This window comes from Gallus gallus, chromosome 4, assembly GCF_016699485.2.
Source record: "Gallus gallus isolate bGalGal1 chromosome 4, bGalGal1.mat.broiler.GRCg7b, whole genome shotgun sequence".
NCBI classification, from domain to species: domain Eukaryota; kingdom Metazoa; phylum Chordata; class Aves; order Galliformes; family Phasianidae; genus Gallus; species Gallus gallus.
The window spans coordinates 82227878-82244784 of record NC_052535.1 but is presented as its reverse complement, the minus strand read 5'-3'; the positions used below and the strand labels follow the sequence as shown (position 1 = coordinate 82244784).

Sequence of the window (16907 nt, the reverse complement as noted above, 5' to 3'; positions counted from 1 at the left end):
GTTTACAAACACTGAGGAAGAACAAACAGCAACAGAAAACAGGACATTCTGGGGATTATTCCTAAGAAAAAATTAAGACGGTATCCAATTATAAGAAAAACTGATCTGCTAGAGACAGGAACTGCTGTATTAGATCAGATCTATAGATATTCTTGTCCAGGATCCTGTCTCTAACTATTCCAGCATCCCATACTTCTAGGATACATGCAGGAAGCTGGCTTAAACCATGCAGCGCAATACAAGACTCAAATAGGATCTTTAACCCAATAAGGAGTTATTTTTCTCACCCCAGAAGCAATTATTTTTATTTTTGCCATAAACCTTCAAGCCATAATTCTATCACAAGCTTTTAAATCAATGCGTTCTTGACTTTAATTATGGCTCATGTGTAAAAGCATTTCCTTCATCAGATTTCAATTTGCCTTCTTAAATTCAGAGTACATCCCACTTTTATCTCTTAGCATGAGAGGGAACAAAATCTCATAATCTCTGGAGTGTTTGTTATCATAAATATTTTTTTAATGTCTCTTATTTGTCACCTCTCCTCTGACAAAGAAAACATTATGGGAAGAGATTTATGGCTTCCTTTTGTGTTTTGGATAACCTCCCTCAAATGCCATATGCCAGCATGCAAATGGAAGATTACAGTTGACTTGCAGAAAGCAAATGCCGACTGCTAAAAAGCTATTTAATTTTCTATTATTGCTACAGTGGAAGAGAAAAATATAACAATATAACACATTACTGAAGAACTCAACTCCATGATAAAAAATTAGATTTTTTTTTCCTAGAAAAAGAAGACAGAACAAAACAGCCAGCCTCCAAAAACAAAAAGCAGGCAACAGTGACAGCAGCCAGGGAAATGTTCTCAATGCATTTACTTTGGATCAGTTACCTTAATTCAAATTCAGCAAAAAGGACATCAAAATGCTTGAGTGAATCTTTCATTTTTTCAGTGTAGAGGTTCAAATCTCGTAAGGCCTGGTCACGTATGATGTTTCTAACCTCCTCCAGGCTGCGGGTCAGATCCTTGGCCAATGGTCTCATCGCCATACTCTCAATTTCCCGATTCATAATAATAGAACCAGCAGCCAAACACTATGAAAACACATTGAGAGAGAAAATGTTTTTTACAGAGTCAATTTTATGTTAACAAAAGCAGAAGATGAGATATTTGATACTTTGACCAGGGGCAGGGCTTAGCCTCATTTGTTGCTAACTATTAAATAACTCAAAGACTTAAAACTGATATGCCGAGAGTCCTAAGACCTCACCCAAATGGTCAGGGAGCAGTTCAGTCAAGGAGACACGAGACTGAGAGGCAGGTCAGCAGATGAACTTACAGAAAGCTCTTCTCCGACTAACGAGGAAACCTGCAGTAGAATGTATCCCTGGTGTGTGCATGGATTGCTTGCAGAACAGGGACATGAACGCAGACAAAGTATGATCAATTGGACTGCTTAAATTCAGGCTGGACTGCTTCCATTTGTAAAACAGATCTATCCTTACAAAAAGGAAAGAACTTCTGCTTAAGAGATTCCTTCCTCTGACCAGCTCAGAGCCACTGAATGTATACATTTACTTGAACATGTTAACAAAATTTTTTTTGCCCCCCCAATAATAAAAGTCATGCTACTAAGAATAAGTTATTTAATAATCTTTGCTCTTGGTTTTGTTCCCTTACAGGTTAAAACACAGATTAGAAGACAAGAAGCACAGACATAGGTTCTCCAAGCTGTGTTAACAGAAATATTTTCTTTAACTGAAAATGTAGAGGTTTGTTTTAGTCTGAATACACATTTTATTGTTTTCAAATCCCTCTCTGCAGCTCTGTGTCACTGCTCCTCCCCTCTGCACTCCGTGGAGGGACCATTTCTGCAGCTCTGGATGGAGGAGGTGCAGTCCCAGCAGTTGTTCAGCAGCCTCATTTGTGCTTTACGGGTACTCAGAACTGATTGTGTTGTTACTTCTTTTGATCCAAAGCAAAACAAGATAACTCTTATCTGCCAATACTCTTAGCCTGATGACTGAAAGTGTCAACACTGACAGGACACGAGTGCTATGTGTAACGTCAGCACTGCATACATTACATCTCTGAAACCAATAGGACAGCTCAGACCACAATGAAAGTTTGCATTGGAAAGATTACAAGTATGAGCTTTGGGAGGAAGATTTTTTTCTCCTAGAAGATAGTGGTTATCTCAGTGATTCCCACAGGCATTTTCCACATTTATGCACTCAAAGAGAAGTTACTACCTTCATTGAGATTTTTCCTGCTTGTTTCTGCAATCCCAGTGTGTTAGTCCCTTAGAAGAGAAAAAGATTACGGGATTCACAGGGTTTCAATATGAAAGGTGGCCTTGAAAGTCCCTGGGGGGGGGGGAGTGGTGACTTGGAGATTGACGATCCTTGAGGTCCCTTCCAACCTGGACCTGGACCATTCTGTGATTCTGTGAAAGGTTTTATAAGGAATTACCCCATTTTATTCTCTCTAACTACCAAGGAAGGGCTACTCAGTCAATGTAGCAGACATCCTCAGCGTTTTAAAACTGAGCTGGGTGCCATCTGGATGAATGTAGCTAAGGTCACATCTTAACATGAAGAAAAACTGCTGCTTTCACTGCTGAACACAGGATTATAAAGCACTGATGCTGCAAATTCCTTTTGTAAATTCCACCCAGGACAACCCCAACCCAAAGGAGCCCACAGTTAACAACTGCCAAAGAAATCTTCAGAAACAGAACACACAGGGATATATTGGACACAACAAGACAGGATTTGCTGATATAGATCATATACTATAAAAGGAAAGGAGGCACTGGTAGAGGAAAAAAAAATGGTTACAACAGGAGCTGAGGGATTGCTTCAAGTAGAAAAGATGCAAAGCTGAAAATAACATAAGGTGCTGCTCTGTGCTGAGATGCCTAGACTACTTCCCCTCCACCTTAACAAATGCACTGTGCTTAAAGTCACCTCAAGGCTAGCAGACCTGAAGATAGTAAATTTATCATAAAGATGTCATAGTGATTTTTTTAGCTAATAGATATCACTATTAATGAATAAGCACCTTACATACCACATCCTTTTTTCTAATTCTTCAGGCTTCCCTTGATTAATATAATTGTGGCTTATTCATTATAAAACCCCTTGCTCCTATAGGATGCTGTGGAAGTAGGTCTTTGAGAGAAACCAGGTAAGAGAAGGAAATGTTGAATGTTTTGCACAGAACCCATCGTATTTTCCTACAGAACAAGTACATTAAGTGCAATAAATGTCAGCAGAACAAAGTTCTGCATGTTTAATGAGTTAATGTTATGCTTTAGCATAACATACATATCAAAAGAAAATGACAGCATACACTTATGTTTGCAGGAGAACTTTTCTCCTGAGAAAATTTCCTTATATCCCTTTGCTTCTAAGGCTTTCAAAAGCATGAGAGGTGAGATGGTCTATCTGGATAAAATTTATAAAGAATACAAATCAGATGCTAATTAAAAAAAAGAACCATTTTTATAAGGTGGTCATATCAACAGCAAAGAATTACGAAAACAAATCTGTCCCTAATAACAAAGCCATAGTGAAAGAATCCCCTTCCACTGTGCATCCACAGCAAGGTCTCAAAGATCTGTTTCCATCACTCTGTAGCTAGATTGACCATCTTCAAAGAAGTCACAGGGTATATGTTAAATTCCAACTGCAAGCTTTATACAACAAAAATTTGTCCATTAACCCCAAGTAAAAGAAATACAACAGACTTACTTCTGCTCCAAACCAAAGCTGTCCTGCAAGGTTGTCATGGCGTATTTCTTCTGGAAACTTAACACAAAAATCTCGGTTGGCCCGTTCGTGAGGAATGCATTCATCCATGATTTGATTTATGATGTTCAAAACATTATCCTGAAATAAAACACAAGATAACATATAAGTTGTTCCAAAGAGATCCCATTTAAAAAAAAAATTAATTGAATTTATTAGTGAGACTCCAAATAAGCAAGGTAAAAATGCAGTATGCAACCTATAAGGTCATCACATGCATGCACACAGAGCATCCCCTCTGGAGAAGAAAAGCAGAATATTGCTTGGAAGGAACTGTAGAATTACAGAATACTCTGGGATGGAGGGGACCTATAAGGATCATGGAGTTCAGCCCCTGGCTCCATGCAGGACCACCCAAAAGGAAGGGTGGGAATCGACTTCTTCTAGTTTTCTAATAGCTTCTCAGACTCACTTCACTTAACTTTGGATACTTTAGTGGGACTTCTGATGAGGAGGAATGACTTAAAAACCTTCTTAATACCTCCGTCTATCTATCTGCAAGATAGTGGTAGATGAGCTAGAAGTACAAGTAAATTAGATTTCTTTCATTTCCTCTCAGCAGCCCCAGTGACGTGCGTTCCATTCTTCCTGAAAAGAATGCCCTACAGAGTGCCCTGGAGCCGTAAGAAATTGACTTATGCTGTGATCGTCAGGGTTGAGTAGCCTTGAGTTTGTCCCAGATATAGAAACGAGGAGGTTTCTCCACTCCAGTCCCCAGTGGGTAAAAGCTGGCACACCTCTGTGCCTCCCAGACCATCCAGGAGGATGTGGGGACACAGCACTAATTAGAAAGTGCTTAGTAATGGCTCTAACCTACCTCTGGAACAGGACAAAGAACAAAGTGCTCTAACCAGCTTCTTGATATGCAGAAAATCATCTGTATTCATTTACTTGAGAAGATAATTTTCACACAACCCTTCTGGGCACTGCAAGGAATTTAATTACCATAATAAAGGTAGATTCAGCGCACAGGGAAGGCTGAGTGCTTTCATTATAAAGACGCTTTGTTTGTCTCGGGCTTTTTGCACTATTTACAGAATTCACATTCTAGTTAAAATACTTTCAAGCAAATAAAAACAAATCTGTCATGTATAGAACTGTTTAACAGGCAGGATTGCTTTGGGAGCTCGCTTCGCTGCTGTATCTTCCTCTGCGCTTAAACAAAATAACAGAGGACAGGAATTTTAAATAAAGCTGCCTCTTTCCTTCGTTCCCCACTGAGAAAAAACAAAACCTACACTTAAGTAAAAAAAAAAAAAAAAAAAAAAAAGTCTATATTTTCTGTAATTCCAGTGCAGGGCTCAATGATTCTTCAGGACCCCTTTCATCTCAGGCTGTTGAATGAAGACGCTCACACCATGCTCAGCACTGGCATTCTTGGCCACTTGCTGAAGCAGCAGCAGCCTGCCACCGCCTGCCCTCCTCTGGGTAAATCAGAATGGATTATATGCAAATTAATAGGTAGTGTCAGGGTGACAAAGGCAGACTAATGGCAAGTCACTATTTTCCTTCCTCCCTTCTCTTCCTCCTTCTCTGTTCTATATAATACAGATGTAGATAATAGAATCGGTAGAAATGCAATTTCTTAATTCCTTCTAGGTAGTACTTTTCCCACATCATAATACAGGCAACATCTAGCTTGGAAACCAAAATATTTTGAATGCAGGTCCCATAAGGAAATCAGCTACTAAACCATTTATTTCCCTTTTCAAGGTAACAGAGCAAAGAATAGAACTGAGGATTATAACCTATAAATTGGAGAAAGTCACAAGTCACTCGTGATGTATTTTAAATCAGTTACAACTGATTTATTTCAAGTTCAGGTGCTTTGTCTGTAGCTCCCATAATAGCACCAGAGCAACAGAAGTTGGCACACCAGAATAAAAAAAGCAAGATTTCTGTTTTCAGGGTATTGGTACAAGTTTGCAAAGCTCTTTTAATCTCTGTATCAATTCAGTATTAAAAGTAACCCTACCAACTGAATTTTTACAAAAGCTGCAGAAAATGTGTTAATGAATATTAAAAGCAGGGAACTCAGAAAAGAATTGCATTTGAATCTGATTGGTATCAGTTTAAATAATCCAGTTTGATTTTAGCTTAGGACACGATATTCCAACTCATTTTACTTGGCACCAAACCTGAAGATGAGAAAGTGCAGTTTCCCATTTCTTGTTTTCTAAGAAGCTGCACAGAAGAGGATAGTGAGGTCCATACTGAAAAGCCTTTCCAGATTGCTTATTTAAATAGTTATTTAACTTTAACATGCTCCTTTTCAAACGCTATCTTATTCTAAAGCAACAGGACAGACAGAGCTCCCATTTCATAATCAGCTACATTCTGACTTAAAATTCCTGATACATCAAAGACAGCTTTATGCAAATGGAGTGCAGGCCTCATATTTGTGTGTTTTTCTTTTCTTAATATTAGGAAAAAAAAACCCCTAAGTTTCCAGCTAAATCATCTCAGGAACCAATTACAGCCATCATGAAATTTTGTACCTTAATGCACAGATCAGATATTGTAACTGAGAGCAGTAATATGCAACAAAGATAACCGCATTTTTACAAAGAGATATACTCCAGTTCTTCAGTACATCATTTGTTTACTGTGTAAATGGCATTTGATGTGTTTTCCGTTCCTTCAGGTATTCCTAGAGTTGACAGATGCTTCTGCTGTAAAACACCACCCAAGTTCTGTCATCACATCTCCATATATGCCATGTTTCCACAATAGGTTTAAGATAGAAAAAAACAAAAAAAGCAAAAACAAAAATACGACTTATTTGTTATCTGCATAGTACTAATAAGTTAAACCATTAGTAGTTAGGGTTTAATATAATGCATACTTAGATTTACCTGGCTTCACATGGGCAGCTGCTCACTGGGACAAAAAGCAACATGAAAAACACGATTAAAGAGATGAGCACCTTTCCCTTCCTAATCTACTGGTGATACTGGAAGATTAAAAAAGTAATGTTTGATAGAACTTAAATATTTAGTGTGTGAGTGTTGAGACAATTCTATGAAGTAAACTGGTCTTGCTGCTTCGAGATGTGTAATTTCACAAATTCTCTCTCTCTATAGTGTTTGTTTTATCCTACTACAGGGAGAAAAAAACTAATACTGTTCTCCACCAGATTCTGTCCCTCTTCCATTCCTTCTTCTTATGACACCCAGAGCAGAGAAATCTAAATGGGAAATTTAGAACACTCGCTATTATAATGATTTCAAATCTCAGCTGCTTTGAAACTGGAAGAATGCCAGCCAATTTAGACAGACGAGCCAATGCATTGTAAGCAAATTAGTCTTTTCTTTAAAAGAGCTTCAAGAAACATTCAATTTAGTTAATTACAGCATTCTGCTTTGTAAGCGAATGAATGGGTTCAGATACATGGCAGCATGGAGGTTTTGCTCTAATTTAAGCAACAGAAATCAATTAGTTGGAATTGAAGTCGTAAATCTTTCACTTGATCCATCTTTCTACATAAAAGCCTCCGGATGTTAATGTATCCTTTGGTGGCTTTATCTGTTATCTGCTGGATCATTTGCATACAGGGATGAGCACTTCTGTTACAGCTGCTCTCTTCAGGCTTTCCAGCAGCACAATGGACAGCGCTGCTTTTGGGATTTCTTCCAAGTTCTGCATTTCCTGGAAAACAGAACTGGGTGCTTCCTGTAATGAAGAACATTTGTTTATATTTATTTTGATAGGAAATATGATGAGCAGCAGAGGGACAGTGAATGCAGTTAGCCGCAGTAGAGGACAAAAAGTTGGTTTATTTTTGGCCCAGCAATAATTGGCCGTATACTCAAAAATCAGAGCGAAAAGCCAACAGTAACCACTGCATTAGCCTTTGAATAGGTACAAAAAGAAGAGCTAATAACTGCGTCTTAGCTATGGTCTAAAAGGTATGCTTCTATCAATGAAAGGCAGACTTATCTAACCTTCCGCACTTATCCTTGATAAAATCTGTGCTGCCCCTCCATGCCATTAAATTTAATATAATTTTCTTGAGATCCTCTACAAGACGAAAGCAGCTTCCTGTGTTGCTAAGAACCTCTTTGTTCTCCATTATCTGAATTCTCGTAGTATCTAGCCATGGTAACACAGTCTGATAATATTACCATGAGCTCAACAGACAGTGTTTTTAGCATCTTCATTGGAATACATCCTTCAAAATTCCTGCTGCTTTTTCTGGCTTGACGTTAAGTTGCAGACGACTTCAACAGCGTGTTGCTGATGAAGAGAAGTGATTCATAAACAGAAATTACATAAAGGAACATACAGGAAGATTCTGCTCTAATTTAAGGAATTAGCTGGCACTCAGGTTTTTATGGCTTACTCTAAGCAAAGCACAACAAATGAGGTGTGCTTTGTAAGTAAAGTAACAAGACTTCAGAGGACACCCACATTCTGGCTTCAGAACCCCACAGGGTCTCTGCCAGCCCGATTCAGTGATCACAGTCTCTGTCCACACAGAAACAAGTTTCAGTGCTTTCCCTCCACCCGTTTTGTCTGTCAAAGGTCATGCTTTCGGTCCCTTTTTTGTTTGATGAGCTTCATAATTATTTCTCACTACTGACTTCTAGATGTTCCCCTTTCTAAAAGTAACCTCAAACGTTCCTCAATTTCATACAGTAGCTAACTTAACCCCACAACTGTAAAATGCTTCAAAAATTCACCATGACTGAAAGACAGCTGAGATCTCTAGCAATTTAAATACTGTATCTCTCCACCCCAGCAGCAACAATTGCTGCAGTCTGTGTTGAACTGCAGCAAAGCTTCTCTTCCCAAACTGCCTTGATGGCATATCCTTATGAGGGCACAGCACACTCCAAATAACACGGGTTTATTTAAATGTTGATCTTATCTCCTTTATGTGCTCCAATTTATTATGCATACACTGAAGAATTACATCTCCGAGTGGAGTGATTGATGCATGTGAGCTGGTGAAAATGGGCACCAATTTTCAAACAGGAGAAGCCACAGATGTTTGATCACAGCCTCAACACTTTTTTTTAACCAACATTTATTTATTTCCAGACTAAAACAACATTTTCACTAAGCCAGCATGCGTTCTTCCAATGGATTACATTTATATTTATAGCTTAAATCTGCTCTGAGAGTCTGCCTTTAACACAAAGACCTAATCGTGGACTTAATTTCCCTCTTTTCATGCTACCCATCCAAATACAGCTCTCAGTAAGTACAAGAGAAATCACCATTTACAAAAGGGATGTTCCTAACTACCACCAACTTGAAAGCCTACATTAAGTAACGCATCATTTCAGGGCATCCTCCCTTTGCAAAGAACATTTTCAGATCTCAGAAGATTTCAGCGTTCCCCATAAGAAAAAAAAAAAAGAAAGAAAGAAAGCCACCTGTTTTACTTCTCCACACCAACAAGCCATTAGTTAATAACAGACATGACAGCCTTAACTGAAATGAAGCACACCTGAACTTGTACTGAAGAACTGGGCTCTCAGCACAGAGCTTTTTGGCCAAGCCTTCCTTCACCAAGAAGGGAAAATGTAACTCTGTACACAGTAAAACAAGGTATTACTAGATAAGCACTGCGGATAGAGACACGCTCTTAAAACAGTTTAATAACTACTTGAGCTTTTTCCATAAAGACTCTACAAGGTTTGTCTTGTAATAAAAGACACCTGAAAACAACCCAGTAAGTAAACTGGTACTTCAGCATCCCCTTTTATGCAGTTTCATAGCAACAGAGGAATAATTCCCTCTGAACATGGGCATGTGCTAGAATAAACATTACCAGGTTTCCTGTGTAGCACAGCAACCTCGAAAATGCCTGAAAACGCACTGAAGGATCTCTCAAGAGCATTAAAGTTGGTATCTGCTTCTGAGTACTGCTTCAAAGGTACTCAGCAGCAGAGGCCAACAGCAGAATAAGGAACACATCATCATGACTTACTGTCACCTCTGGTAAATGCTCCTGCAACTCTTTATTCCAAGCAAAAATAAAATATTAACCTCCCTACATAAGACCAAATATCGGTCAAAAAACAGAAAGGGAAGAGAGTCCCTTGGTTACTGATGGAGTTATATAGATGACCCCACTTCTGGCCAAGCATTATGTATTTTCCAGCCTCCTCGCTCATCATTCCGTAGTCAAAAATAACGCAAACCACCAAACGATTCCCAACAAAGAAGAAAAGCAGCTAAACAAAGAAAGCATAGAAAGGACAATTATTTTATTTTCTAATTTAAAAAAGCTTATTGCTGCACATTTGTTCTTCACCCAGTTGTATCACTCTGCTGGTAACTTAACTGCTGGGGAAAGAAAAAGAGAAGCAAATGTGAAATCTGCAGACATGGCCTGCTTTAGTTGTACAACCGAATAACTGCAACCTTTCTGATACTAAGAGTAATGAAATAAGAAATATTGTGATAAATTATTGAATAACAAGATGAAACTCTACAGAAAAAAAATAATCTTTTATCAGATACAAACAATGCAGCACAAGCATTCATTTTCTGAAATTTAGGGATAATCTTGATCTCACCAATTAATCAAGAAATGCTTCTCTGTTTTATCTGTTTTATTTTCAGTCTTTTTTTTTTTTTTTTTTTTTTTTTTTTTTTTTTACTGACCCTGTTGCTACTTCAAATCAATTCAAAGTATAAAAGAGAACAATTTTCTCTGAACAAGGCTAGGCTCACTTTCTTATCAGTCAACTGCCCAGTCCTGACATCAATTTCTGAGTTTCCTAAATCACAGAATCATAGAATCCCTCAGGTTGGAAAGGACCTTAAAGATCATCGAGTCCAACCACAACCTAACCATACTACCCTAACTAACAACCCTCCACTAAATCATGTCCCTGAGCACCACATCCAAACGGCTCTCAAACACATCCAGGGATGGTGACTCCACCACCTCCCTGGGGAGCCTATTCCAGTGCTTAACAACCCTTTCTGTAAAAAAGTGTTTCCTGATATCCAACCTAAACTTACCCTGGTGCAACTTGAGGTCATTTCCCCTCAACCTGTCACCTGTCACCAGTGAGACCAACCCCACTCTGCTGTAAGCACCTTCCAGTTATTGGAAGAGAGCAATAAGGTCTCCCCTCAGCCTCCTTTTCCCCAGACTAAACAGCCCAGGTTCCTTCAGTCTCTCCTTATAGAAAAAATCTGTACCAAATCTCTTAAATATAGTGCCTGTGGGAATTTCTCTAGAGCCCACCAGCTCTATTATACTTTATGTAAACTCACAAACAGGTACAAATCAGGATACCACGAGTCCATCCTTATCACAGATCAATGAATACCCGAATGTTCCAGTTCTATTTGATGGAGCGATTCTGCCTTGGATTCCTACTTTTCCCCTCCGCTGTTCAAAAAAATATCCTTATTATCTACAGTTTCTAAACCTTGGGAAAACTAAGGCAAAGATTTTCAATTTCTTTAAGTTCATTTCTTCCCTATAGCTCAAAAATTGCCCGGCTGTCTCTTTCACTGACCTCCACTAACATCACTAATACTTTGTCTCAAGGGTTGCAAATTGAACAGACCAGAAACACTTGGCCATTGCTTCTTCTAAAAGTACTCCAGGCTCAAGTCATGCTGTTTAACCTTTATATCATTTAACAAAATAACATAAGAAATAGATTCTTGCCAACTTCTACTCAGTCGCAAGGTCTCAGAATCCAATGGAGAGTTTCTTAAAGCTTTAGTCTAACTTGTCTCATTTAACGGTATCTATTTCTGTCTAATTCTAGAGGAAAATGTTCTTCTGTGGACAGATGCAATCAAACATGAAAATGTCACACCTCTGAATTGCCTCACTGTTCACAATGATTACAGCACATACTCCCAGTTTGCACTTGTCAAGAATGTTAATGAATACAATTAGTATAATTCGCTGCCAATTCACTATGACACCATCGTCCTATGAGTTATTTAACAGCTCTTCACAGGTATCTTCTTCACCAAGAGATATTCATTAAAGCTGACTTTCATTTTAAACACTGTTTTTTCATCAGCATGGATACAATTCAGATAAAATAAAGAATAAACGGCCTGTCCTAGAGATCCCTGGCTGTCATACCACTTGAAGTTTTCAGATAAGACACCTTCAGATTAGTCAGTTTTTAAAGATGAGCAGCAAACAGCATAAGGCCATTCTGCGATATAAGCTGACAGGTAGCAATGCCAGCTCGGGAAGCCTAGCTCTTATCTCACCCACTTTGCAGCTCTCACTCTTATCTCCAGCCTGAACCAGGCAGTCTTATCAGCACTGGCAGCTTCCTTGTACACAGGGCATATGTGAAGGGGTTCAGTGCACTGATCCACAGTAATCCAGGTCATTTCCCTGGTAAAGTTCATGGGATGACACTGCAAATATTTGCATCAGCACAGGTGAAAATGTGGCTTCTTAACAGTCTAAAGCTAGCCGCAGCTTATTTAAACTGGATAAGGATCTATGCAACCACCCCTCTTCTCCACTCCTGCCTGTGGATATTCATCCAGCTGCACATCAGCAATTTCATATCATTGCACAACCACACGTACAGCACATCAGTTTTGTTGGGAATGCAACCCCAAAGATCTGGCTACAAGCAGGCTTCCGGGCAGATTCATCCCACCTCTGAGTTTGCTCCATCCCTGCTGGAACAAAAACTTGCTTCCTGGGACAGACGGACTGCTATGGGAAGAAGAGAGACAAGGCTGCCTTCTGGAATAGCAACACAGGCTCTAATCAGTTTAGATCACTTCTAACATGAAGCTCTGCTCTGAGGCTTTACCATGCTAAAGTGCAGGGATAGGAACAAGAATTGTGTGAGCTGGGGATGGAAAACCATTATAGTGGCACTGTCAACGGCTCCTGGAATTACGGCCTAAAGGAACCACACGCTATAACACCAAAATCCACATTTCAGTAAATACTTTTAAAATGAAGTTTAACTTGTTTGTTCACACTCAGCCACATATCCAGGCTAGTACGGTATGACATCAGCCACCAGCCACACAGCTGTATCCAGCTATAGCTCTACTCAAAACTACAGAGCCCAAAACTTTGCAGGTATCTATTCTAAAACTGAGTTTTCAGGCTCGTGAACATTTCCACTGTCAGTAATATTTAACATGACCAATTTCCTTGTAAAATAAATTACAGAAAGAGAATGCTGCCTGTTGAGAAACGCACTTGGAATTTGATATTCTCAATTATAAAATATGATGTGCTTTTAGGCTCTTATTTGCATTGCAGAATAAGTCAGACAACCACAGATATGTTAATTAGATCTACCGAGGGAGCCCTTCTCATTCCATTTAGAGGGTTAAATTATTTTCCAGGCAAATTTGCAAAACCCCTACAGAAGCACAAATAATCAACAACGCAGACCCCGAGGCCACTGGTTTGCAGGAATGCACAAAAACAGTAGAATACTTTTTTAACCCAGCTATTGTGAAAATCTGAAGTAAACATTACTACATGAGCCTGATAGAATTCATCCTTTGAACGTTTCTGAGACTACACCAGATCTAACAGAAAAAAATTAAGAGAGATTGGGTCAATATGACAGTTTATCTCAATGCCTCTTGTATTTACGCAGATCAATTCACTGAGCTTTGCAGTCTAAGAATGATCACTTTGCTGTTTTATCCCTGGGGCAACTGAAAAATCACAGAATACAAATATCTGCTGGTTGGTATTTGCTACAGTAAATTTCATCCACACATACCTCGAGAATTGAAAACTTACTCACGGGGCTGAACCAAAAACATAGATGGAGTACCCCGTGCAGCAACACCAAGAGCACAACTGCTGTTTTCCTCCCTCCTGCCCCTCCTCTGAACAGGAAGCACTACTGCAGTATTGGGAAGGACTACGTACTGGGGTAATACCACTGCTGTTTATCTCACCACTGCTTTTAAAGGAAGCGATACTATTTTGTGTGAGAAGTGAAAATCCAGCAGAAGCAGATATGTGAGAAAGTGAGCATTCTTAAACCAACAGAGCATTCATCCCGCATAATTCATTTCATACAAATATTTGTTTTCCAAGGTGTTCCAAGTTTTCATGCGTACAAGTAGTGCAAAAGCTTGCAGGAACAAAGTCTACCATCTGCTGCCTGCTCTCCAATAAATAAACCTAGGCTCATCATAAGCTGTTTACATATCAACCTTCTCCATCTTCTCTGAAGTGTTCCTAACTTACTAAAACATGTAGTACTTTGAGAAACTATAATTAAATGACTGTTGTAAAGTCTGCACCAATCATTTTAGAACATTATGCCACAATGAGCTAACCCACATTCTTTCTAAAGCACAAGTCTGAGGAAGACACAGATTGCACCTTTTCAATGCAGAAGGAACTAGGAGTTATGACTGAACTACTTACATTTAGTACCCTTCTCTCTATCTTCTGATAAAGTCCCAAGGACTGATCAAGTTAACTTAATGGGTAACAGCTCTTTAATTTTTCCTGCTAATATGCAGAAGTCCTTGGTGTGGCCAATGTGCAATACATGCAGATATAGATCTGTATGCAGACTTCATATAAGGACTTCCTTTTGTTTAATAAAAACTTACAACCTATACATAAGAACAACAGGTTGCAAAATATTCATGATAATCCTATATTTGAAATAAAGAGGCAGTATTATTAAATACACATTATACTGCTGTTATATTCATCCAAAACAGAAAACAGTTAATGACTTATGAATTATTTCATATAGGAAAGTTTAACCTTTAGCTTTCAAAGCTGTTAAGATCCCAATGTAAATTGAATTCCACTGCTATGGATTTTCTTTATGAAATTAATTTGTTGTCTTGTGTTTCTTATCATACTTGTCCAGGATGAAAGAAGAATTAAATGATTTATTTTCTTAAATGATGAAGTGAAAAGGCATTTAACAGCAGAGAACATACTTAATCCCCAAGGATGGAAAAATCAAGTAAATAATTTGCACATACTCAAAATGGCTTAGGTTGGGAGGGACCTGAAAGATCATCTAGTTCCAACCCCTCTGCCATAGGCAGGGCTGCCAACCACTAGACCAGGTTGCTGTAACGGCTGTCTTGGATCACCTCCCTGTCTTGCATGTACCTTCACATTTCTTCCATGACCTTCCCAGGCACAGACATGAGGCTCACTGGCCTGCAGGTTGCTGGGTCTTCCTTTCTCCCTTTCATAAAAATGGTAGTGATGTTTCCTTTTCTCCCGTCACCAAGGAATTTGCCTGACAGCCACGACTTTTCAAATATGATAGAGAGCAACTTGGCAACCACATCAGCCAGTTCCTTTAGGACTCTGAGATGCATGTCATCCAGCTCCACAAGACTTGTACATGTTCAGCTTCATGACTCATCTCTGTCACTCAGCAGTACGTCACCCTCCCCCCACTGAAATCTAATTTAAAGCTCCAGTGATAAGCCCAGACAGCTTGCTGCCCAGCCCAGAATACTCTTGCCCCCCCTCGAGCAGTTGCATCCCATCCAATGTCAACATGCATAGTCCACTGAATCTATATTGTTGATCTTGCAAGGATGCTGGTAACACACGTGTATGAAGAAGATGAAGAAAGAAGGCATGTTGCAGTGTATTTAAGTCATGAGACTGCATAACCGGTGTAGATGCTGATATGGGAATTCATCCTGCTTTGCAACAGTTAAAAAAGAGAAAAGAGAGAGAGTAAAGAAAAATGGAACTGACAATTCTCTGATGACACCATTGAAGAGTGCGGAAAAACTATAAAACTATAAAGCCCCTAAGAGTGAGATACATGACATTAGTGCCCACAGAAGTGGATCTGGTATAGTTCCATGTCTCACAAATGCGGAGTAAAGTCAGTTTCAAAATGACCTTACACCCTTGTCCTCATTTAGCCTTCAAATGCACAGAAATGACCAGTGTATCTCAGATACACCATGTCAGTGTTCAGTCAAGATACTGACATGTCCACTCCTCTTAATATAAAAAGTATAATCTAGGGCTCATAATCACACATTAAGAAACAGAACATCTTTTTAAACAGTGTCAGAAGACTCAAACGAAGAACCTTCTGATTATTGCTGGCTTAACCTTTTGCAGCTGAGTTCTCTTTCTCATAGAAGAAAACACCATATTTTATTTTGGGCAGAAATATCTTGATACCAAAAAAAAAAAAAAAAAAGTTTTAGCTTTCTAATTGAAGTACACATAAAATATTAACCCTGTTTTCCTGTTAAATGGATGACTTCTTCATCTTCCACCGAAGATAAATTATTTTTCCTTACAAGTTTGCATGCAAAGAAGCTGGCCATCATGAGCAGATGGCGCAGCGTGACCGAGCAGCACAAGCCCTTTCAGCAACAACCACCCGCTTCCCCAGCATGCGCTACTTAATACAAACACATCCCTCTTCACATTGATAAAAAATTAATTGTATTTTATATACAAAGACAAGTTTCCTTTTTTATTATTTAGTAGCTTGTGATTCTAGCTTCAGCTTCATCCTTGTGAAACAGAAATACACACAAAGTAATGAAATCACACTGAAATACTTTCCATCCTTTGCTGCAGAGAAATCCCCATGCACTGTGTGCCAGCTTGCTGCATGCAGGGATGGCTCTCCCCAGCCAGCTCAAAAAGCAGCACTAAGCATTTTTGGAGTCCTGCAACCACTTCTGCACTTTTGGTTTGGTTGTTTTTTAATTAAAGAGAGAAAGAACCTTGGCATTGGCAATCTCAGTTATATACATGAAGCAAGCAGAGGTGAAAGGCAAGCAGACTGTCTACCTCAGATCAGGCCACTGCTAGCTCCTTCCAGATGCGTCCCATTATCAAACAGCAATGCTGTTTCATCTGGACACCAGAAAGCACCAGATGAAGAGATTGCCCATTTTTAGATTTCTCTTACCCATCTAACCACAGCATCAGAAAGCAAATAATGTTTTAATGCTTATTTCAATGATGAAAGCTGGAATTCTTTTTATTTCTAAATTAAAATGCAGATTTTAGTATGCCAAGCTGTGACAAGGGAGGCTCCCCAGAGGACTCCGGCACCATTTTGCCCTCAATCTTTTTATTTGTTTTTCCCAAAGTCAGTTTTTGCCCACTTTCACATAATACAGGCAGC

General features: G+C 39.1%; 1 protein-coding gene across 6 annotated transcripts in view; it reads right to left on the bottom strand.

Annotated features, from left to right (window-relative positions):
- Positions 1 to 16907, bottom strand: part of ZFYVE28 (zinc finger FYVE-type containing 28) — a 142915-nt gene that overhangs the window by 51212 nt on the left and 74796 nt on the right. For all 6 annotated transcript variants that reach the window (XM_004936224.5, XM_040699328.2, XM_015286015.4 and 3 more), the window contains exons 3-4: positions 3760 to 3897; positions 896 to 1098 (exon numbers count right to left, since the gene is read on the bottom strand). In XM_004936224.5, the coding sequence (XP_004936281.1) occupies positions 896 to 1098; positions 3760 to 3897 (341 nt within the window). The remainder of the gene's footprint in view (positions 1 to 895; positions 1099 to 3759; positions 3898 to 16907) is intronic.